General features: G+C 41.5%; 1 protein-coding gene across 3 annotated transcripts in view; it reads left to right on the forward strand.

The window, feature by feature from the left end:
* Positions 1-25,489, forward strand: part of arhgef10 (Rho guanine nucleotide exchange factor (GEF) 10) — a 92,834-nt gene that overhangs the window by 39,180 nt on the left and 28,165 nt on the right. For all 3 annotated transcript variants that reach the window (XM_034195427.1, XM_034195429.1, XM_034195430.1), the window contains 12 exons: positions 658-767; positions 874-951; positions 1,041-1,220; positions 2,729-2,845; positions 3,063-3,155; positions 5,081-5,251; positions 5,691-5,836; positions 8,115-8,299; positions 20,154-20,269; positions 21,401-21,528; positions 24,167-24,267; positions 24,518-24,639. In XM_034195427.1, the coding sequence (XP_034051318.1) occupies positions 658-767; positions 874-951; positions 1,041-1,220; positions 2,729-2,845; positions 3,063-3,155; positions 5,081-5,251; positions 5,691-5,836; positions 8,115-8,299; positions 20,154-20,269; positions 21,401-21,528; positions 24,167-24,267; positions 24,518-24,639 (1,547 nt within the window). The remainder of the gene's footprint in view (positions 1-657; positions 768-873; positions 952-1,040; positions 1,221-2,728; positions 2,846-3,062; positions 3,156-5,080; positions 5,252-5,690; positions 5,837-8,114; positions 8,300-20,153; positions 20,270-21,400; positions 21,529-24,166; positions 24,268-24,517; positions 24,640-25,489) is intronic.

Raw genomic sequence — 25,489 nt, forward strand, 5'->3', positions numbered from 1 at the left:
AGTCTTCATGTCATAGATTCAGCAAGGTGTTGGAAACATTCCTCAGACATGTTGGTCCATATTGGCATGATGGCATTACAAAATCGCCTGTTCAAGCAGTCTGTCCATTCAACAAGCCATTTTTGTCCACACAACTGCTGCTCACTGGATATCTTCTCCTCTTCAGTTCATTCTCTGTAAACCCCAGAGATGGTTGTGTGTGTGAAAACCCCAGTAGATCAGCAGTTTCTGAAATACTCAGAGCAGCCTGTCGGACACCAACAACCAGTCCACCTTCAAAGTCACTTAAATTCTCTTTCTTCCCCATTCTGATGTTTGGTTTGAACTTCAGCAAGTTGCCTTCATGACCTCTAGATGCTTAAATACATTGAGTTGCTGTCCTGTGATTGGCTGATTAGTGATCTGTGTTAACAAGCAGTTGAACAGGTGTACCTAATAAAGTGGCCGGTGAGTGCCTATACTACCGGTCAAACGTTTGGACAAGTATATTTCTGTGTAGAATCCAGATCTGTACTGTAATCCAGATTCCGCCTGCCAAACGCTCTGAAACGATTTGGATTGATCCGTATTAATCCATATCTGGTTGACGTTTTTCTGCTGCTGCTGTGTTTTGAAGTGGAAATTTGATGCGTCTTCACTGGTTTCTTTGTCCTTCAGAGAGGAAGTCCTCCTGTTTTGACGAGGAGTCTAACCTTTTCATTGAGGTGGACTGTTTTAACGTGGAGCCGGTGCTGGGTCGCGCTCCAGAGGGTCTTTCACAGCAGCAGGTATTGAACATAAAGTTTGTTCGTTCGTTGTTGAGTATCTGTCATTATGAGAAAACCCACGAGGGCAGATTGGTTGGTTTTTTTTTTTGTTTTTTTTTTCCTGCAGCTGGTGAGAAGGTGCATTTTGGACTCCATACTGGAGAGTGAGAAGAACTACCTTGATGCACTTAAGAGAATATTAGAGGTATGTACGTAGTCATTGCTGCACTGACTCTCTGATCCATTTTAAGGCTTTAATCAGAGGTCACTTTTTTTTTTTTTTTGCTTTATCAGCAATATGAGAAGCCGCTGTCCCTGATTGAGCCGCGGCTGCTGAGCGACAGGAAGTTAAAGATGACCTTCTACCGCGTGCGGGAGATTCTGCAGTGCCACTTCCTGTTCCAGATCGCCCTTGCGAGCCGTGTAGCTGAGTGGGACAGCCTGGAGATGATCGGTGACGTCTTTGTAGCTTCGGTGAGCAGGAACTTTACTTCTGAAATCTCTGGAAAACATTTGTGCCAAAATGGTGAAAGGACACATTTTCTCAGCTACATAAAAAGAGGAATAGGTCTACAAATGTCCCTCGCTCAGTAAATTATCATCACTGACAGGGAAAAACTATTGTTGGTGTGAACAGTGCAACACAAATACAAATGGAGTCTCCATCATGTTCCTACTAGTGCTCGGTCGACTACCCGTCCTTCCTGGATGAGTCAGAAGGCTTTATACGTGCTATTTGAGGAAGATCTATTCTTCTTCGAGAATCACTTTTTTGGTGCAGACATCTCTGTGTGCAGGCATTCAGTCAGTCCTGCAACATTTCATGTGTGAGCGAGATGAGTTCCATTGTACCGGCTCGATTGTCATCAAACGTGGTATGTGTGACACCCAAGAAGCCTATTGATTATAGGGTCACAATCACAAAACTACACTTTGTAAAAGCCTTCTGCAGAAAAGCATCACTTATCAGTGCTAAACTTATCAACATTTGCCCATGTCTCAGTGAGTTAGTGCAGACTGTCCACGTGGTTTTTTTTTAAATTTTTTTTTTTTTATTCAGATTCCATGTGGCGCGTTTCTCAGTGCATGCTGCGTCATGCAGGTGCCTGAGCAGATGGATGGTAGCTTTTGTGAAGTGGGGATTGGCTGGTTGCCAGCCTGTGTGGTTACCATCCAAGACCCGGGGCAGTTCTGTGGTGTGGTGGACGCACTGGCACCAATACATGCTCCCAAACCTGATCAGATTCGAACAGCTTTAATGGTTTCAAAGAGAGCAATTAATTTGCAGCTTACACACAACTTCAGATTTACCAGGTAAGTAATTATTTATCAGTTTGTTTCAGTCAAACACACGCTGGACAATATTAAAGAACAACGAGCAGCATGAACACACCTTCAGGCTCACATAAATGAATACATAAATAGATAACCAATGTAATCTGGATCAGGTGTAATAATGCCTTTTCACAAGTAAATACAAGGATTTTCAAAATAAAGTCTTCATCTTTCACAAATGGCACAGATTTCCACAATAAATTGGTTTTCATGTCTAGAATGGAAATATAGTGAAAATAAGTTACTGGTGCACAATGATGTTGAAAGGAAATCTGTTTGCTTTTGCTACCTGGGAAATCTGACTGTTCCATATGTTGCACATTTCTTATCAGAGATGAGTTGGTTCACATTTTCAGTCTAATGATTCTCAGTGTCACAGCTCCTGTGTGATGTGGCTCAGAAATTAGGATCTGCTTTTGGATCCCTGCTGAGTGTGAGGTCGCACTTCCTGTGAATAGTTATATATATATATATATATATATATGTGTATATGTATATATGTATATATGTGTATATATGTATATATGTGTATATATGTATATATGTGTATATATGTATATATGTGTATATGTGTATATGTATATATGTGTATATGTATATATATATATGTGTATATGTGTATATGTGTATGTGTGTGTGTGTTACAGTTTTCGAAGTCCATGGTTCTGGATGCCTACAGCGAGTATGTAAACAACTTCAGCACAGCGATGGCAGTGGTCAGGAAGACCTGCGCCTCCAAACCTGCCTTCTTGGAATTCCTCAAGGTCAGTGTAGAAAAGACATCATGGACAAGAAAATATTTTTATTTTATTTTTCCCCTGCGAGTGAACATTTCTTTAGCTTTTATTGAAGTTTTTCACCTGCCACACAAAAAATGCCAATTTTTCAGATTAAATACGTCTGTTCTGCAGTGACTTTTTTTTTTTTGTCTTGCTTCTCGCTCTTAAAATCTCCTCTCATTGGTCCTCTTTGATTCTCCAGCATCGTCAGGAGTCCAGCAGCGACAGAGTGACTCTGTACGGCCTGATGATGAAACCCATCCAGAGGTTCCCACAGTTCATTCTCCTCCTGCAGGTACACGCTCTAATAATAATACACACATCCACCAGCAGAGGGAGTGTCAGACACACAGTTCAAAGCTGGTCGTCTTTATTTTTTTGAAGGTGGTCTTCCTGAGGGGAGTGGTTTCCTCAGATTCTCTTAATCCTGTTTCCATTTGTGCTCTTATACTCATAGATTCTGCTGTGTGGCTTCTGTTTCTCAGAGAACACAAAATGGTTCCTTTAATATCAAACATGGATTTATGATTACAACTACAAAAGTGCAGGAGTAGTGAAGAAATCATGCATAATACTGTAGATCAGTCTAAAGTCATGAGTATTTTAATTGCACAAACAAATGTAGATGCCTGAGGTGTGTGTGTGTCTGTGTGTGTGTCTGTGCAAAGCAATTATCAAGATATGAGGATCAGATTGAACCACACTGTGGCCACAAACCCATTTGCGTTTGCAGAGCTGCAGCTTCACTTTGAACATGGACCAACCTGCTTCATGATACATAGATTATCATTTTATTATTATATTTACTATTACTATTTATTTTTAGACAAACAATGCAATCCAGAGTTTATTAATAGAACAAAAAAAACCCGTTAATTTTTAACAGAATGAAAGCAGTCATCCCCATCAGATTTTCTTTATCAGAGTCAGCAGGGGGCGCCGGGGAGGTTGGTGTGGGGGTCAGCAAGGGACGCACAGGAGTCGAGCACCTGAAGCATTTTAACCAACCTTTCTGACCTGTTCTGATCTGTCCAACAGTGTGCCGAGGCGCTGATGAGTGGTGCCAAACCAGCCAATAATCACCAAAGTAATCGATCTTAGGAAAAGCCCATAATTTGATCAGCTCCTCCTTATGGGGGTTTTCCACAGAGCGCCGTTCCGTCCCGTTTCATCCCGAATAGTAAATCAGGGCACATTTTGAAGCATCATAGTAACTTCTTGATCCATCGTCAGTCTTGAACAAACTTGGTATATGTAGTATTTACAGCCATTATCGGCACCAGTTTTGAAATCAGTGTGAAATTTTCAAGCTGTTCAAAAATTTAATCCTGATTTGCCAAATCGTCGCTAGCACATGGTAACTTCTGGGTGTTCATAGTCTTAACAGCTTCAGTCTTTAAACGGAGTCGTCCTAGTGAGTACAGCTCGAGACTTGTTTGATTTTGCTCCATCAGGGTAAAACCTGGAAGCAGCGTTTGTTGCGTTTCTGGCTGAGGGCGCAGCTCCTCTTTCATTTTTTGGGTGAGTTGCCAGGTCTGCACTTTATAAGCCATCCTGTTAGGAGGCAGGCTGGAAGAAGCTGTTTCATCCCGTTTTTGTAGTTAGTTTTTTTTTGTTGTTGTTGTTTGTTTTGTTTTGTTTTTTGGAGAGGGGAGGGGCGATTGTGGGCCATCGGAATTTTTCAATGAATATTTTCTAACTATGCCTCACCTGGGTGAAGACTGGCACCTCTGCTGGGCTCATTAATGACGGGAAACGTCCTTGTTTTAACTTGTTACCTCTGCCAAAGAGGTTATGTTTTCACTGGCATTTGTCTGTCTGTTTGCCTGTTAACAGGATAACTCAAAAAGTTTTGAACGTATTTGAACCAAATTTGGTGGAATGATGGGAAATATGTCCAGGATCGTTCACTTAAAATTTGGTGATGATCTGGATTAAACTCTGGAATATAGTTTAATGTATTTGTTTGCCCTTTTTTGAATCCACATCCTTCGATATTGATATGTGGCGTGGCGGAGGTATGCGCTCTACTGAGTGCCCTTCTAGTTACTAGGAGCATTTTGAACTAGAAAGTAAAATATTGCACTCTGTGCAGGAGATAGAAGTCGGGGTCAAAGTCACAGCATCTTTCTGAGCAGATCACATAAAGTTCATGTGTAAAAATCCACCGTACGTGGAATTACGGTGGATTGTCATTGGCCGTCTGTGCTTCCCTTCCAGGACATGTTGAAGAACACGCCGGTAGGCCACGCAGACCGTCTGCCCTTACAGATGGCTCTGACCGAACTGGAGACACTGGCTGACAAACTCAACGAAAAGAAGAGGGAGGCGGACCAACGCTGTGAGATTCGTCATATCGCAAAAGCCATGAACGAACGCTACCTCAACAAGGTCTGTGTTCTTTCGTGTGTATGGTGACATTCTGAGGACATCCAGTGTCTTCTTCATGTTCTGGGTGGAGGGTTTTTTTGTTTTGTATTTTGTTTTTTGAACAAATGTAAATGCTCTGGCATTTCTCTTTGCACCATTCGGTACTTATTTGTGCTGAAGAGCACATTTTTGGAACATGTGCACAAAACACCAACATTCTCCCTCAAGGTATAATTAGTTATCTGCATCCGCCCATTTGTGTGTGTGTGTGTGTGTCCTACATGGGAAAGAGGATGTGCTCGGAGTTGTTCCGTGTACTCCTCCGTATATTTCATATTTACTGTAAACCAGGCACAGTTAGCGTGCACATTCTGTAAAAGAATCCTGGAGTTGTTTGGGCATGACAGCAGTTTCCCACTAGTCTAAAGTCCCGCCTCCGCTTGTCGTCTTCACCCTTTAGCTTCTGAGTAACGGCAGCCGCTACCTGATCCGCTCAGACGATATGGTGGAGACAGTTTACAACGAGCGTGGTGAAATCATCAAAACCAAGGAGCGACGCCTCTTCCTGCTCAACGATGTGCTCATGTGTGCCACCCCCAACATCCGGTAAGAGTCCCCACAAACCGGACCTGCTTAGATTTGGCTGCATGGCGCCTCATTGTCTTTTCCTCTCGGGAGCTCCACGGTGATAAAATCACTTGTGTGTAAGAACTAAAGTCCTTCAGAGCAAAGTAAAACCTGATGTTGGATCGTACAGCCCAAAGCTGGAAATTCAATATAGATTAGTAATGTATCAAATCTATGCCAAACTGCTCTTTGTGTGGGTTTCTTTCGAGAAAAGTGTCACTTTTTTTAATAAAATTTAGTTGAAACTCATAGTACTCAGCTGCCCCTAAACATGTGAAACATAACATTAGTCCTGTTTGCTTAGTGCAGTATTTTCGACTAGATGGGCACTCTGAGATCATGACTCCTGCAGGAGAACAGTTTAACCTTCACTAACCATCAGAAGAGGATCGTCACAACTATAGCAACATCCTCAAACAGCTCGTTTTAATGTCATACAGTAAGAAAGGTACAGTGGCCAAGAGAGACCACAATACATGCAACAATGCAGATGTGTTGCAAAGCTCCACAACACAATAGAAGTACTAATACTACAAAGATACGAAATCCATCACAGATAAAATGAAATGCATCACAGGGCTGATACATGTCTTGCACACTCATCACACCACATGTAACGTCATTATGAAGTCCTTTACAGATATTTTGCTGACAGAAATCAGCTTTAGATCATCCCTCTAGGTGTCTTGGTTGCTGAGATATACTGTCCAAAAAGTGTATTTCAGAACATGTTTTCCATGGTCTTGACCTCTGACTGCTCTAAAATCTACTCACCTCTAGATATTCATCCATGGCATATTCCTACCAGGTTTGAAGGAAATCCATCCAACGGTTTTGGAGTTATCTTGTCCACAGACAACAATACCCTGCTGTCACCACCTAGCCAGCACGCAGGGAAATAATAAAATGAAAGTGTATCTTAAGAGTAAAATTATCAAGTAAATCAATGTCGATCAGCACTGTGACACACTGAATACTCCGTCCTCTGGACAGAAACCTCTTCTTGTGTTGCTTGTGCTTCCATCACATTATGGACATCTGTTATTTTCGTCTGCGTTGTGTGAATCTACAGCAAACAAGTTATCACGTTAAATATGACCTGTATGTTCTGTTGGTTATATTAGTTTGTGTTCTGTGTTTTCAAACATTTTATCAAGTTGCAAGATGTTTTTTTGTTTTCTGGTGCAACTTCCTGTTGTAGAGTTGATGCAGGTGTTGTCCACTTTTGGTAGCGTTGTCTTAATATGCAGGTGTTTTGTACTCTCTCGATCAGTCACATGACAGGTGACATACGTAACCTCCACCATCCTGTCTGCTCCTGGAGAGACAATATGAGCAGAACATTATTATTATTTAATTCATTTAGCAGACTCTTTCACCCAAAACGACTTTCAAGTGAAAATCAAGCTACATTTTGAAGGGGAACTTCAGCATATCGATACACAATTAACAACGTGATGGTGCAAGAATGTAAACAAGGAAGAGGGAGAGAGAGAGAAGGTAAGTGCATGGTGAGGGCCCGTTAGGCCCGTTAAGTTTGTTAGAGATGGTCCAAGTACTCTTGGAAGAGCTGGTTTTTCTTTTTGAACTTCTAATGTTATGTGTTATTTAATTTTTTGAAACTATAAAACAATAATAATATTTTTTAGATTTTCAAGACAAAAATTACAAAGTGCTACACAATTTAAATTAAAAAAGATTATAAAATTACAATAATTTAGCCGTATGCATGAACACCAAAGTCCTTTAAATTAATGGTATACTCTAATTATAAACAGCAGATCTTTGGTAGGATTTCAGATGGGGTTTAAATGTTTGTACTGAAGTGGACTCGCCTTGAGCTCGGAGCACAGTAAAGAAATGCTGTTGCCTGTAGTTTCTTTTTGTCTAGTTTCTGTATTAGAAGTGAATATTTGGTGAATATGACTTCTCACCGCTAACCGTCTCTCCCAACAGAAGTTGTAGATTTCAGAAGCACTTTGTGTAACTTGGTGTCCTTTTGACCATACTGGATCTACTCTACGTTCACCAGGGCCATGGCTTTAAACGGAACCGAGAGCCTCGTTTCCAGCCTCTGGCCTGTAATTCAGCGTGTCCATGTCAACACTCGTCGTCTCTGGCAAACATTTTGCATTTCAGTCACGATTCACATCAATCTCACGTTTCACTCGGTTGATGTGTAAACGGTTAAACTGTGATGCTTCCAAAGAGCAGTGCTACAACAACATCTCTCTCTGTGTCTCTGTGGTTGACCCAGGAGTCAGGATGGCAGTGGGAGTGGGAGTGGTGGTGCCTCACATGACCAGAAGTTTCTCCTGAAGTGGAGTGTACCTTTAAGCTTCGTGGAGGTGCTGGAGTTTGGATCCAATGAGGACATGGCGGACACCAGCAGATACCCGGCCCCCCATTCTGGGGAGAAGGTTGTCATCAATGCCAAGCCAAGTAGGGCCCACAGCGTCACGTTTTCTTATCATGACTCCACCCTCTGCCTTCTTCTCTGTGTCTCTCTGTCTTGTGATGTGGGTGCAGAGACGCACAGGTTTGACTCGACATGTCAAACTGTCACTGTACTAACGCTATTAAGCAGAATGTACAGTGGGGTAAAAAAAGTATTTCATCAGTCCCTGATTGTGTTCTCCTACTTAGAAAGATGAGAGAGGTCTGTAATTTTCATCATAGGTACACTTCAACTATGAGAGACAAAATAAAAAAAAAAAATCCAGGAAATCATATTGAAGCATTTTTAAAGAATTTATTTGTAAACCATGGTGGAAAATAAGTATTTGGTCAATAACAAACAAGCAAGATTTCTTGCTCTCACAGACCTGTAACTTCTTCTTTAAGAAGCTCTTCTGTCCTCCACCTGTTACCTGTATTAATGGCACCTGTTGGAACTCTTATCTGTATAAAGACACCTGCCCACAGCCTCAAACAGTCAGACTCCAAACTCAACCATGGCCAAGACCAAAGAGCTGTCGAAGGACACCAGGAAGAAAATTGTAGATGTGCACCAGGCTAGGAAGAGTGAATCTACAATAATCAAGCAGGTTGGTGTGAATAAATCAACTGTGGGAGTAATTGTAAGAAAATGGAAGACATACAAGACCATTGATAATCTCCCTCGATCTGGGGCTCCATGTAAGATGTCATCCCATGGGGTCAAAATAATCATGAGAACAGTGAACAAAAATCCCAGAACTACATGGAGGGACCTGGTGAATGACCTGCAGAGAGCTGGGACCAAAGCAACAAAGGCTACACACTACGCAGAGAGGGACTCAAATCCTGCAGTACCAGGCGTGTCCCCCTGCTTAAGACAGTACATGTCCAGGCCCGTCTGAAGTTTGCCAGAGAGCATATGGATGATCCAGAAGAGGATTGGGAGAATATCATGTGGTCAGATGAAACCAAAATAGAACCTTTTAGTAAAAACTCAACTCGTTGTGTTTGGAGGAAGAAGAATGCTGAGTTGCATTCCAAAAACACCATATCTACTGTGACGCATGGGGGTGGAAACATCATGCTTTGGGGCTGTTTTTCTGCAAAGGGGACAGGACGACTGATCCGTGTTAAGAGAAGAATGAACCTGTATCATGAGATTTTAAGCCAAAACCTCCTTCCATCAGTGAGAGCATTGAAGATGTAACGTGGCTGGGTCTTCCAGCATGACAATGATCCCAAACACACCGCTCAGGCAATGGAGTGGCTCCATTAAAAAGCATTTCAAGGTCCTGGAGTGGCCGAGCCAGTCTCCAGACCTCAACCCCATAGAAAATGTGTTGAGGGAGTTGAAAGTCCGTGTTGCCCAGCGACCACCCCAAAACATCTCTGCTGTAGAGGAGATCTTCATGGAGGAATGGACCAAAATACCAGCTACAGTGTGTGCAAACCTGGTGAAGACTTACAGGAAACTTTACAAAGTATTGAGTTGAACTTTTGTTATTGACCAAATACTTATTTTCCACCATAATTTACAAATGAATTCTTTAAAAATCCTACAATGTGATTTCCTGGATTTTTTTTTTTTTTTTTTTCCTCATTTTGTCTCTCATAGTTGAAGTGTACCTATGATGAAAATTACAGATCTCTCTCATCTTTCTAAGTAGGAGAACTTGCATAATCAGGGACTGACTAACTACTTTTTTGCCCCACTGTTCTTTACCAATATGTTGCAGATTATTATTGTCTTTTTTTTTACTAGTTTGAGAAGTCGTGCGACTAGTAAACTCAAAAATCAAATGTTTGCTTTCCCAGAAATCAACGCACTCATCAGAATAAATGCCAATAATTAAAAAATAGCCACCAATAATAAAACTACAATACAGTAATATACAAAGTACCCAAATGAAAGTACTATGACCTATTTAAAAGTAGATCAAAGTCAAAATCTTGTCTGTCGTAGCTCATCAGTGCTTCCAGGTGGGTTTTTTTTTTTCTTTCTACATTGGATAAACGTGCTCACTTTAGCCACAATCTTGGAAAGGTTTGTGTGGAATCACTGACCCATGTGATATCTCTAAAAGTAGGTCAAAACCTTGTCTCTGTCCTGCATGTACCACGTTTAGGCACTTGAATCATATGTATATATTTGAATAATGTAGTTTTTGCAGGGGCATGACATGAAGAGACATGATGAATGGTGTCAGAGTCTGACAGACCAGCCACTGACTCTCTTTTTAATCTTTTTTTCTGGTCTGCTGGCTGTCTCGTTCAGTGATTTCCGTCTTTCCAGTGGTTTCTATCCTGTGTCTCTCACACACACACACACACACACACACAGCTGCTTCACCGCTTTAAATGTCCCCAATCAGACAAATATGAGCTGTAACGTGACTGTATGATTTCATGGTCACAGCACTGTGGTTTTAAGATCTGGATTTGTGTGTGTGTGTGTGTGTTAGATACTGTCTGTGCTGGTGATGTACTCAGGAAGTGAAGGCTGTGGTACTTTTATTCTTAGTATGTCAGAGGTACAAGTTGAGGTTCAGTGCTTCCTATTTCAGGAAACATCTACACCGAGGCATTCGAGAGATTTTTTTTTTTTTTTTGGCTTTCTGTCGAGCTGCTATTTTTCTATCAGAAAGAAAAAAAAATAACCTTTGTAAATACACATTCCAGTGAGCATGAATCTGAAAATATCTGGCAAATTGTGTTGAAATCTAAAGATTTAGTAGCTTAGTGGTGAGCAGTGTTTCCTCACAGTGAGAAGGTCCCAGGTTCTGTTCTGATCTGGTCCTTTCCGTGTGGAGTTTGCATGTTCTGCCCGTGTGTATGTGGGTTCTCACGGGCTGCTCCGGCTTCTTCCCACTTCGTGTTCAGGGTGTGTTGTAAACTTTAAATTCACTGTAGGTGTGCGTGAGATCGAGAGAATGAGTTTCTCTGTGTGTCGGCCCAAGATTGGCAGCATGTCCAGGGTGACCCCGGCCTCTCACCCAGTCTCCACTGGGATAGACTCCAACCACCAATTACCCTGAATGGGAATAAGCTGGTATAGCTAATAAATCAATGGATCACATTGCAAGAGAAAAAATACTTGACTATGAACATGGTCAGACGAGAATCCTCACATGTCTGGCTTTTCCCAGACAAAGAGCTCCAACTGCCATTCCTTCTACTTGATGCATAAAAGAACAGATCAAATGCTGCATTCCAAAGACCAGGAAAAACCTTTCAAACTGTGTGGGTGTAGATCATCCTGCTCTTGATGAGCATCATCATGAACGCTCAGCCTGGTTCCTTACTTCACGTTTGGAGACATGGTGTCCTGTTATGCCTGCTCTGTTCACTTTACCTCGGAAGTTTAAAGTCACGACTGGGAATGATGTCACACCAGTGGCAGTAGATGCATTCCAGTTTCCACTCAGCACTGCGAGTCGGGGGCAGGGTGAGCGTGATGGTAACCCCCCACTGCAGCATTGCCACTGCTTCTGGATCATTTTGTTCTGCTCTTTTACAAAGTAAAATGTTGTTATTTTTGACATTCAGCACGGTCTCAGGTGGCATTTTGCTGCCTCACATCTTCCTCATATTTCCTGGAAAAGTCTGCTGATTGTTTCTGCCACAGGCTTCAGCATTTTATCTTTGACTTTTTATTCTCTATATTCTCCAGCTTTTTTTTTCTTCTTCTTCATCCACTGAAGACAAAAAAATCTTCTTGGAGGCCGTGTTGTCTAGCCAGGATCCCTCTGAGATATCTGAGCTCCCCGGCTCCGGCCTTTGTGTAAGATCTGGTTGAACTGTGGAGTTGCTCTGTTACGGAAGATGACGGATTTGTTCAACCTCATGATTTCAGATCAGTGTGATGGAAGCTGATTTTTAAGATGATATGTTTGCGGGCATCACATTTGTCAGGAATGAATCACTGATATCTTGACATAAATCCAGGTCTAATGAAGACATTTCTTTGCACATTTTTGTTCTCTGCATCTTTGGGAATGTGAGTCCAGGAAATTTTTACAAGTGGAAAACAATTGAGCTTCTGCAGCCGACTGCATCCAGCCAAATGCAGTTCAGTGGCTGCTCGAAGGCAATGAAACCACTCTCCAGCACATGAGGTCACCTCTGTGTGTGTCTGCCTGCTTAGTTCACCTCCTGTCTACTTTATGTAATAGTCAGACCAGCACCAAGACCAATCATTTAGAGATACCATTTCCCTCTGTAGACCTACATTAATTTATATGATTTCGGGGGGTGACTGCTCTGAATCTTATGATGCTGTTAAGCCCAACTGGTAGAAAACTAGAGTTTTTCAGTCTTACACATGGATACAATGGATTACACAGCCTCCTCTCATGACTGGCCTGAGGGAACATTTAACTCAGCGACGTTTCCACTTTCTGACGGTGTCTAATGTCAAATGTTTCCCTTTATAATAACCGGCTGGTTATTAGATATAAAAACTGAACAGCACTGAAGATCTTTTTTTATTAAAGCAAATGTGTGCCAGAAAGTAGAATGTATTGCAGCTCCTGGTGGAAAAGTGTAAGTGTGATGTACAGTTTGTGAAACTTAAAGCTGTTGCATCTAAATTTTGTAATGACATCACATTTAAAACAATAAAAATAAATGTCAGACTCATTTATATCAATATTTCTGAAATGATACCTGTGAAATCTGATCTTGATACAATACAATGACGTGTAATTACCATATTTTCTACAGTGTACGTTTGTGGCTCTTCATATGAAAAATATAACGTAATGCTAAAATCCCCTCGTCCAAATGAGCATAAAAATAGGAAACAGAATGTGACCTTTTGACCTCATAAAATAGGTCCAGGTTAGCCATCTTTGAACTTGTCCAAGGTTTGTGTCCCAAGAATGTTCCCTGTGAATTTGAAGACTCTGGCAGTAACAGGATTGAACTTGTGCTGAGCACAGACGGACGGCTTTCACAATACCCGATGGCCATATTTGTTACTTGGGTAAAAACCATATATGTTGCAGCTTTTTTTTTCACAGCATATTTTTGGATGGCTTGAGTTGGGCTCATTTTACCAGAGTTATGGCCCTTGATTAATACAGTAGTGTTCAGAATAATAGTAGTGCTATGTGATTAATCCAGGTTTTGAGTATATTTCTTATTGTTACATGGGAAACAAGGTACCAGTAGATTCAATAGATTCTCACAAATCCAACAAGACCAAGCATTCATGATATGCATACTCTTAAGGCTATGAAATTGGGCTATTAGTAAAAAAAAAAGTAGAAAAGGGGGTGTTCACAGTAATAGTAGCATCTGCTGTTGATGCTACAAACTCAAAACTATTATGTTCAAACTGCTTTTTAGCAATCCTGTGAATCACTAAACTAGTATTTAGTTGTATAACCACAGTTTTTCATGATTTCTTCACATCTGCAAGGCATTAATTTTGTTGGTTTGGAACCAAGATTTTGCTGGTTTACTACTGTGCTTGGGGTCATTGTCTTGTTAAAACGCCCATTTCAAGGGCATGTCCTCTTCAGCATAAGGCAACATGACCTCTTCAAGTATTTTGACATATCCAAACTGATCCATGATACCTGGTATGCGATATATAGGCCCAATACCATAGTAGGAGAAACATGCCCATATCATGATGCTTGCACCACCATGCTTCACTGTCTTCACTGTGAACTGTGGCTTGAATTCAGAGTTTGGGGGTCATCTCACAAACTGTCTGCGGCCCTTGGACCTAAACAGAGGGACTTTGCGAAGGCTTCTTGCAAATAAATTAGCTTTACACAGGCGTCTTCTAACTGTCACAGCACTTACAGGTAACTCCAGACTGTCTTTGATCATCCTGGAGCTGATCAATGGGTGACCCTTTGCCATTCTGGTTATTCTTCTATCCATTTTGATGATTGTTTTCCATTTTCTTCCATGTGTCTCCCCCCATTTTAAAGCATTGGAGATCATTGTAGATGAACAGCCTGTAATTTTTTGCACCTGCGTATAAGTTTTCCCCTCTCCAATCAACTTTTTAATCAAACTACGCTGTTCTTCTGAACAATGTCTTGAACGTCCCATTTTCCTCAGGCTTTCAAAGAGAAAAGCATGTTCAACAGGTGCTGGCTTCATCCTTAAATAGGGGACACCTGATTCACACCTGTTTGTTCCACAAAATTGACTGACTGAATGCCACACTACTATTATTGTGAACACCCCCTTTGTTGGGTATTTTCTCCTCCAAACATTCTTAAAACCTTTAGCAAGACAAACAGAGTCAAGAACACCAGTGAGACAGAATATCACCCTTTTCTACTTTTTTTTTTTTTTTTTTTTACTAATAGCCCAATTTCATAGCCTTAAGAGTGTGCATATCATGAATGCTTGGTCTTGTTGGATTTGTGAGAATCTATTGAATCTACTGGTACCTTGTTTCCCATGTAACAATAAGAAATATACTCAAAACCTGGATTAATCTTTTTAGTCACATAGCACTACTATTATTCTGAACACTACTGTAAATCTAGACTCTGTCAGTTTCATGAGTGGGTGCCTGCATTCTGAAATCAACTCCTCTCACATTTTTAGAAGGAATTTCTAGAGTCTTTTACGATTCTTTGTAATGTTATCAGAATGATGCAAAGCAGCATGTTTAAAATGGTCTAGTGGTTAAGGTGTTGGGCTTGAGTCCAGAAGATCCTCGGTTCAAATCCCCGCCTGACTGGAAAATCACTCAGGGCCCTTGGGCAAGGCCTTTAATCCCCTATTGGTCCCGGTGTGTAGTGAGCGCCTTGTATGGCAGCACCCTGACATCGGGGTGAATGTGAGGCATTATTGTAAAGCGCTTTGAGCGTCTGATGCAGATTGAAAAACGCTATATAAATGCAGTCCATTTACCATTTAAAATAAGATTCAAAATGTAGTCATTGATTTTTACAGTGTGGAACTTGTGTGGATGACGGTCTAAAAAGTGGTTGTATTTGTCCAGTTAAAGCTTCAATATTAGGTGTTTTTCCTTAAACGTATCTATAAAAAATGGCTGTAATATTGACCCCAGCAACATGTGACGTGAGACTGCATTTGAAACGTTCATCTGTTAATGGTCCATAATGCCAGTATTTCTTCACAAGTTCTACTTCAGCAGAGTACTGTATTACTTCGGCTGTATGTAAACTACTGTAACTGTTCTCGTTCATACTGTGAAAGGTTTATTCAGCTTTTCTTCCCTGACCTGAATAGAACCTCCTGAGTCTGTCTTTACTGAAACAAATGATCTATGAAAATTTAATGCGGCTCCATTACACCAGATTTACACCAGATCAAATTTAAAAGGAAACTGGGCAAAAACAAGCACATAACGCATTCTAGCAATTAGCAATTCATCTCGGTCGTGTCATCAGCTAGTAAGCATGTGAAGTAGAACAGCTCGTGATTTGACTCGCTGATGGGAGTGTGGAAACAGCAGGAGCTCACTGGCCCAAAAAAACGTCTCCGTAGTCCTGCTGGGATCTGCACGCACAGCGATGACGCCGGTACGACCAGTCTGTCAGCAGAGATATTGGAAACAAGCTCAGAGGGAGATGTGTTGGAATATTTCACTTTATAAGATGAAACCAGCTGCAAACTGGAGGCAGGGTGTCGCTGAATGCACAGTTCTTCAGCGGTAAACAGACCAGAGTAAGTGGGGTGACCATTTGCTCTGGACATACTAATGACATCATAGAACATAACAGAGAATTGTCTGAAAATGCAGTGATAGAACTGTTGCAGCTGAGCATCCATAGTCCAGTGTTCAGGGTGACCGATGGCCTGAAAGGACCACCTGGAGGGGAAGACCAGCTTCTTGGCTGCTCCAGTCAATTGGCGGTTGCCCTAATTGGCTAGTGATATTTTGCTAGCTGTGTATTCAGCCATCATTACAGTACTGCTGCTGCTGCTGGACCTCAGTGCAGCTTTGACACTATTGATCACTGTATATTGTTACAGAGACTTGAAAATTATGTTGGCATTTCTGGTCAGGTTCTCTCGTGGTTGACAACACATTTGTCAAGCGAACCGCAGTGTGTCTTGTACAGTAACCCTACTTACACACCTTCTGCATTAAAATGTGGGGTGCCACAGGGTTTTGTATTAGGTCCTTTGTTCTTCTGGCTTTACTGGTTCCTCTTGGGCAGACAGTTTGATGCTATACTTTGCACTGTTGTGCTGATGATGCTTAATACTACATGCCAAATACAACTGTAATACAAATAATCTCTCAAATTAGAGGATTGTCTGACTTCAGGGAAAAAGAGGTTGGTATTTAATTTCTTACTTTTGAATAAGCAAACCTATCTTGTTACTAAAACCTCTTTCCACCAGAATTCAAAACCAAGTCAGACTTTGTATTACTCTGGTGCAGGCTTTAAAAAGGCTCTGACGTTCGTACATGTGTTTGTATGTCTGCTGAGTTTGTGTATCATACGTGAGACGTAATGTCCTCATGCTTGCTACCTAATCTTTACATGAGGTATAATTATCATCAGTGATTCCGGTAACGCGTTACTTAGTAATGCGTTACTCTAATCTGACCACTTCTTTTAGTAACGAGTAATCTAACGCGTTAATCTTTCCAAGTCAGTAATCAGATTAAAGTTACTTCTCCATGTCACTCTGCGTTACTATTATTTTTCATTGTGGGTCCATAGCAGCATTAAACTTGGTCCGTGGGCAGGAGGTCGGGGTTCAACTGAACGTCCCACTTTAAGCGAGCTGTGAGCTTTTCATCCGCGGTTTTTTGCAGCTGGTCGACTCGTCCTCACCTCTTAAAGGGCGGTGATCAGCACACCTGCACTGAGCTTTACGAAGACATTTTTATACTTTTTTCCTCCTTTATTTAGAATTCTGAGCTGAGCTGCTCCGTATCGTCTCGTTAAAAACAGCTGATCCTCCGTGACGCGTCAACAACTAACACTATTTTCCACTCAAATGCACCTAAACTCTCTTTCTGAGGACCACATGATGTGAAAACGCAATAAAACTTTCTTACCTGTAAATCTGGTCCTGTTTTCTGCATAAATAAATGTTATCCATTCTTTGTGCTCAAACGCCAAAGCAGGGGCGAATCCAGATGGGATGGGGGCGTGGAGGAGGGATGTGCCCCCCCCCCACAACAGCCCTAGATTAAAGGTCCAGTTTTGAAGCCGTTTTTTACTACAACTACTAATATTGCTTAAAATAATAATAATTTCGACAAGTAAAATGTTTAGAGAGAATTTAAATGTTAGAAAAATGTTAGAATTTAATAGTTACATTTATAAACAACGTAGGTTTGAAATTGCAAGTTTTACTGTTACAGTGCTGTCAACAGTTAAATATGAGGTCAAGAAAGAGGTCTTTATTTTACTTTTTATAAAACAAGTATTTATTTTCATTGAAGTCAAGAAAGGGTGACTATAAAGTGAGTTTTGGCAAAACAGGTATCATTGTCATGTTGACGTGGGTTGTTGTCGACAGCTGGGAAAGTAACTAAAAAAGTAACTAGTAATCTAACTTAGTTACTTTTACAATTGAGTAATCAGTAAAGTAATTACTTTTTCAAGGAGTAATCAGTAATTGGATTACTTTTTCAAAGTAACTGTGGCAACACTGATTATCATGACCAGCATCTTCCTGTCTGGTTTACTGAACACAAATAAAACAATTACAAAAGGCCCCTTAAACAGTGAGGATGATTTATGCTGTTGTACATGAACAAATCTAATGTTTGTGCCCTTTCAAAGCTAATAATTACTGATTGTTAGACTGTTTGCAGAGCTGTCACCATCAGCTGTGTGAAAATGATTGATTACCCTTTATTGATCTTTGTTCCCTCATCATTCTTCCCTCATTTATCACCATCACCGCTTTGGCAGTTAACTTCATGAAAGAAGGGTGAAGTCTTTTCCGTTTAATTTCATTGCTCTGTAGTGCTTTTATTTATTTATTTGTCACTAATGACACATACACTCAACAAAAATATAAACGCAACACTTTTGGTTTTGCCCCCATTTTGTATGAGATGAACTCAAAGATCTAAAACTTTTTCCACATACACAATTTCACCATTTCCCTCAAATATTGTTCACAAACCAGTCTAAATCTGTGATAGTGAGCACTTCTCCTTTGCTGAGATAATCCATCCCACCTCACAGGTGTGCCATATCAAGATGCTGATTAGACACCATGATTAGTGCACAGGTGTGCCTTAGACTGCCCACAATAAAAGGCCACTCTGAAAGGTGCAGTTTTGTTTTATTGGAGGGGATACCAGTCAGTATCTGGTGTGACCACTATTTGCCTCATGCAGTGCAACACATCTCCTTCGCATAGAGTTGATCAGGTTGTCAGTTGTGGCCTGTGGAATGTTGGTCCACTCCTCTTCAATGGCTGTGCGAAGTTGCTGGATATTGGCAGGAACTGGTACACGCTGTCGTATACGCCGGTCCAGAGCATCCCAAACATGCTCAATGGGTGACATGTCCGGTGAGTATGCCGGCCATGCAAGAACTGGGACATTTTCAGCTTCCAAGAATTGTGTACAGATCCTTGCAACATGGGGCCGTGCATTATCCTGCTGCAACATGAGGTGATGTTCTTGGATGTATGGCACAACAATGGGCCTCAGGATCTCGTCATGGTATCTCTGTGCATTCAAAATGCCATCAATAAAATGCACCTGTGTTCTTCGTCCATAACAGACTCCTGCCCATACCATAACACCATACCACCATGGGCCACTCGATCCACAACATTGACATCAGAAAACCGCTCACCCACACAACGCCACACACGCTGTCTGCCATCTGCCCTGAACAGTGTGAACCGGGATTCATCCGTGAAGAGAACACCTCTCCAACGTGCCAAACGCCAGCGAATGTGAGCATTTGCCCACTCAAGTCGGTTACGACGTCGAACTGGAGTCAGGTCGAGGCCCCGATGAGGACGATGAGCATGCAGATGAGCTTCCCTGAGACGGTTTTTGACAGTTTGTGCAGAAATTCTTTGGTTATGCAAACCAGTTGTTTCAGCAGCTGTCCGAGTGGCTGGTCTCAGACGATCTTGGAGGTGAGCATGCTGGATGTGGAGGTCCTGGGCTGGTGTGGTTACACGTGGTCTGCGGTTGTGAGGCTGGTTGGATGTACTGCCAAATTCTCTGAAACGCCTTTGGAGATGGCTTATGGTAGAGAAATGAACATTCAATACAGGAGCAACAGCTCTGGTTGACATTCCTGCTGTCAGCATGCCAATTGCATGCCCCCTCAAATCTTGCGACATCTGTGGCATTGTGCTATGTGATAAAACTGCACCTTTCAGAGTGGCCTTTTATTGTGGGCAGTCTAAGGCACACCTGTGCACTAATCATGGTGTCTAATCAGCATCTTGGTATGGCACACCTGTGAGGTGGGATGGATTTTCTCAGCAAAGGAGAAGTGCTCACTATCACAGATTTAGACTGGTTTGTGAACAATATTTGAGGGAAATGGTGATATTGTGTATGTGGAAAAAGTTTTAGATCTATGAGTTCATCTCATACAAAATGGGAGCAAAACCAAAAGTGTTGCGTTTATATTTTTGTTGAGTGTATGCATGTATGTATATATATATATATATATATATATATATATATATATATATAATATATATATATATATATATATATATATATATATATATATATATATATATATATATATATATATACTCCAACTCATGCAGTTTGTGAGAACCTAAAGTATCCTCACAGAAATCATTATCAAATGTGAGCCCAAAGATGTTGGGTTGCAAATTGTGTGAATTATTTTAAACAAACAAACTTACAAATTTGCCCTTTTTTCATATTTCTCTGTAGACAAGCTGTACGTGGGCCCCGGTCAGCTGTACCAAGACCTGCAAAACCTAATCCATGACCTCAGCCTGGTCAACCAGATCTCCGGCATGATCAGCAGCCTCAAAGGCAACTACCAGGCACGTGATGTTGGGTCAAGTCCCTCGCTTTTAATTCTTGTGCAGTGAACAAGATGTGTTTTAAATTGTGTTGGAACATTTAAGTAATGATGTCAGTCATTTTCAGATTTAATAAATTGTTTGAATTGGTGACTGGCTGTGTGGCAGAACTAAAAATGTGCTTTTCTGGTATAGTTATAAAGTCTCACCTCACATGTCTCACGTGTCCCTTTAAGGACATGTTGTTGCTTTTTACAGCCATGCGGTCATTAAAACATTCCTGGCAGTGGAACCGCTGACTGCTCCACTTAGACTTTTAACACATGCTTCGTTTGCAAGAAATTCTTTGTTCCAAACTGAATATATTGTTATTCCATCAGAATGGATAATGTAGCTGTTTGGGAGTTTAACATCCACTGAACACTCAGAATAGTAAGAAAAAGCTTTTTGAAACTGTAACACTTTACTGGAACAAAAATATGGCTGACTTGGCGTATTTTTAGTCTTGTCCCCCCCAATATATTGTTTTTTGTTAAATTTGTGTTTGTCTTAAAAGTTTGCTACTAACAACTACATTTTCATCTTGGGAAGGAAAATAGTGGTAACAGTCTTGGTCTCTTAACTTTTTCCCATGGATCAATTTTCAGAGTGAGTGAACTTTTTATGTGTTGGGGGGGGCAGTGTTAGTGACATAAAACGAGAATTTGTAGACCTGGGTTTATATCCCACTCATGCTCCTGTGTGTGTCCTTGGATGAGGCACTTAACCTGCATTATCGTAGTCCAGCCAGCTGTACATGGGTTTCCGCCTTGGATGGGGAAGTAACCTGTGTCAGACTGGCGCTCCGGCTTCCTCTCACATCCAGAGACGTAGGTTAGGTGGACTGGAGACTTTAAATTGTCCAGGTCTCCCTTGTAAAAGAGGTCTCGATCTCAATGGGGCTAACCTGGTTAAATTTAAAGAAATAATATTGTAGTGGCACAGAAGAAAATAATTTGTGATTTAAATTGTTAAAAAAAAGATACTTAATTAGTTTTAGGCACAGTAACTGTGTGAAAGACACAAAGACAACATTCTGGAATGACCGTCCACGTTATCTAATTATTTTTCCACTGTCCCCCTCCCCCCACCCACCTGAACCTGTGTATACAGAACGTGAACCCCACAGTGGCCCAGGACTGGGTATCGGGTCTCCAGAGGCTGATTCTGAAAAAGGAGGAGGAGATCAGGGCAGCTGACCGCTGCAGGATCCAACTCCAACTGCCCGGGAAACAAGACAAGTCTGTTCTTTCACACATCTTCACCTCACGTCGCTTGAGATACTTTAACCTTCATAACACAACAATAACAGTTTAGCAGCCTCCACTTTCAGTCCAGACCCCCCACTGTTGTGTTTATCTAAGGGTTGTCTTTATCTAAGGGTTGTCTTTATCCCCTGTTGCCCTGCTTTCCTCTCCTGCCCCCCAGAATGATGATGATGCATTTAGGACAGAAACCACATTTTGATAAAGATGGCTTCCAATCAGCCCTAAATGGAGACATGACATATACAATCAGCTGTTCTCTTCCTGTCATGTGATGATGCAGCTGTTGATGCTGATGATGTTCCTGCCTGTTCACGTGCTCTTCCTCCAACTTATTTTGGTCTCTCAGTCCCTTGTTCTGGCTCTACTTAGCCGGTCATATTATCCACGGGTATGTTTGGAAACAGCTGCACCTCTGATTCCTCCACCGATCCCTTTATTCCACTCTACAGTGATCCTCACTATCAGTGATGACTGACATCGGCTTCCACATCATGTCTGACAGTCTGTCCGACATGAGGGGACACCGCTGACGGTCTGTCCCCTCCGTCAGCGCTGAACAGGCAGCTCAGGATTTAGGACAGACACCATGAGATACACAGCACAGAAAACTAGGATTGATTTGCTTTTGAGCTCTTAACTATGGAGCATTTAGAATTGGCACAATGGGTGTCATTTTTCAAAATGTTTTGCAAAAGTGAAACTCTAATTCTGATTATGTAACTGTGCTGGTAGAGTTTGTACTATGCAGTTGTCAAAGTGTGCATGTGCATTAATCAGTACACCTGTGATAAACCATTTGAATCTTCTGAAAATTTCACATCTAGACTTTTAAATCAGGAAGCGCTAAGGATTAGTAAGGATAAAGTGAGGTCAGCTATGAAGAGGATGAAGAATGACAAGGCAGCTGGTCCAGATGACATTCCAGTGGAGGCATAGAAATGTCTTGGAGAGATGGCAGTGAAGTTTCTAACCAGATTGTTTAATAAAATCTTGGAAAGTGAGAGACTGCTTGAGGAGTGGTGATGAAGTGTGCTGGTTTCTGTGTTTAAGAACAAGGGTGATGTGTAGAGCTGCAGTAACTACAGAGGCATAAAGTTGATCAGCTACAGCATGAAGTTATGGAAAAGCAGTAGAAGCTAGGTTTAGAAAACAGGTGAAGATCTGTGAGCAGCAATATGGTTTCATGCTGAGAAAGCACTACAGATGCAATGTTTGCTCTGAGAATACGCTTGGAAAAGTATAGAGGAGGCCAGAAGGAGTTACATTGTGTGTTTGTGGATTTAGAGAAGGCTTATGAGAAGGTGCCAAGAGAAGAGTTGTGGTATTGTATGAGGAGATCTGGAGTGGCAGAGAAGTATGAGAGGGTAGTGCAGGACATGTACAGGGATAATGTGATAGTGGTGAGATGCACAGTAGGAATGACAGATTCATTCAGGGTATAGGTGGGATTACACCAAGGATCAGCTGAGTCCTTTCCTGTTCATAATGGTGATAGACAAGTTGACTGAGATCAGACAGGAGTCTCCATGGACTATGATGTTTGCAGATGACTTTGTGATCTGTAGTGAGACTAGAGAGCAGGTTGAGTCTAGTCTGGAGAGGTGGAGATATGCTCTGGAGAGAAGGCGAATGAAAGTCAGTAGGAGCAAGACTGAGTCCGTGTGTGGATGAGAGGTAACCCAGTGGAATAGTGCAGTTACCAGGAGTAGAAGTGGTGAAAGTAGATGAGTTTAAATACTTGGGGTCAACTGTGCAAAGTAATGGAGAGTGAGGTGAAGAAGAGTGCAGACAGGGTGGAGTGGGTGGAGAAAGGTGGCAGGAGTGATTTGTGACACAAGAATATCTGCAAGGGTGAAGAGGAAAGTCTACAAGACAGTAGTGAGACCAGCTATGTTGGACGGCTGAGAGACGGTGGCACTAACAAAAAGACAGGAGGCGGAGCTGAAGATGATGTGATTCTCTTTGGGAGTGACGAGAATGGACGTAGGAATGGACAGGTCAGGTGGGACGGTTTAGAGACAGTGAGAGAGGTGAGATTGAGATGGTTTGGACATGTGCAGAGGAGGGACCCAGAGTATATAGAGAGAAGGATGCTGAGGATGGAGCCATCAGGCAGGAGGAGAAGATGGACGACAAAGAGGAGGTTTATGGACGTGCTGAGGGAGGACATGCAGGTGGCTGGAGAGACAGAGGAAGACACAGAGGACAGGGTGAGATAAAAAAAAAGGTTGATCTGCTGTGGTGCCCCTAATGGAAGCAGTCTATAAGCTGAAATATGTTTTCACATTTTGTGAAGTGGTTGCAAGTTATTTAACATGTTTAAAATGGTGTATATTGGTTTAAAATAAGTAGTGTGGTAATTTAAGCCTTCGTTACAACAGATGTTTGCTTTGGAAAACAACCCAGAGAAACATTAACATTCCTAATTCCACTTTCAGTGACAAGCTGGTTTCCACAAAGCCAAGAAAAAACAAGAATGTGACTAAAATTGAATTTTAAAGTAAGATGGAACAAGTACTGGTCTTAATTTCAGCCAGTTCATTTTGCCACAACCATCACTTGTATAATTTTCCATCCTTTGTCTAATCCGTTTTTGTTTTGTTGTTGGCAGGTTGGGTAAAGCCACATACTTCAGTGCAGTGTTTAATACCCTGGGCCCAGCCATCAAACAGTCATGGATCAGCAACTTGCAGATGGCCAAACTGGCTTTAGGTAAATGACCCTCAGCTTCCACTTCCTCACTGACACACTTCATTTGTTTACGCTTTACTTTATTGATTCAGGGACACAGGTTCGATCCCTGCAGTTCACTACTCACAGCTCATCACATCTCTGCTGTCAAACAGTTTTATACGGTAGCTTCACGTTATGAGCCGAGTCTCACCTTCTGACTGCTGGAGTTTACAAACTGCACAGTGTCCATTTCTAAAGCAAGTCTTAATTTCTGTGTGATTTCCTTCAGAGGAGGACAATTTGCAGGGCTGGTTCTTTGCAGAGGACAATGGGAATCAAATCAAAAAGCAGAAACACCCTCTCCTCCTTCGACAGATGCCTGTGGTCATGTCAAAACTGCAGGAGTTCAAGGTCAGACTTTTTGTTTTTCTCACTTTTCTTTCAGTGCAGTTAGCTGAAGTTTGTTTATTGTTACGCTGATTAACTCAGCTAGTTAATGTGAAGGTTGTTTGATTTTGACCACTTTAATGCACTGGTCAGTAATCTGTCACCTGGAGGTCACTGTACTAACACTATTAAGCAGAATGTACAGTGGGGTAAAAAAGTATTTCATTTTCACTTTCAATCAATCAATCAATCAATCAATTTTTTTATATAGCGCCAAATCACAACAAACAGTTGCCCCAAGGCGCTTTATATTGTAAGGCAAGGCCATACAATAATTATGTAAAACCCCAACGGTCAAAACGACCCCCTGTGAGCAAGCACTTGGCTACAGTGGGAAGGAAAAACTCCCTTTTAACAGGAAGAAACCTCCAGCAGAACCAGGCTCAGGGAGGGGCAGTCTTCTGCTGGGACTGGTTGGGGCTGAGGGAGAGAACCAGGAAAACTTTCACTTAGAAAGATGAGAGAGGTCTGTAATTTTCATCATAGGTACACTTCAACTATGAGAGACAAAATGAGGAAAAAAGAAAATCCAGAAAATCACATTGTAGGATTTTTAAAGAATTTATTTGTAAACCATGGTGGAAAATAAGTATTTGGTCAATAACAAACAAGCAAGATTTCTGGCGCTCACAATCAAGGACTGACTAAATACTTTTTTGCCCCACTGTATATTAGTAGCTTGGTGACTTTGGCTCCACTGCTACTTCAGTTACTGAGGAAATAATCTGGTCATATTTACAATACCTGCAGCCCAGTCACCTGTCATGAAAACCACCACCCAGTCTGCAAAAGTTTGCTTTAATAAAGCAGACGT

Source organism: Thalassophryne amazonica, chromosome 19, assembly GCF_902500255.1.
Source record: "Thalassophryne amazonica chromosome 19, fThaAma1.1, whole genome shotgun sequence".
Lineage (NCBI taxonomy): Eukaryota > Metazoa > Chordata > Actinopteri > Batrachoidiformes > Batrachoididae > Thalassophryne > Thalassophryne amazonica.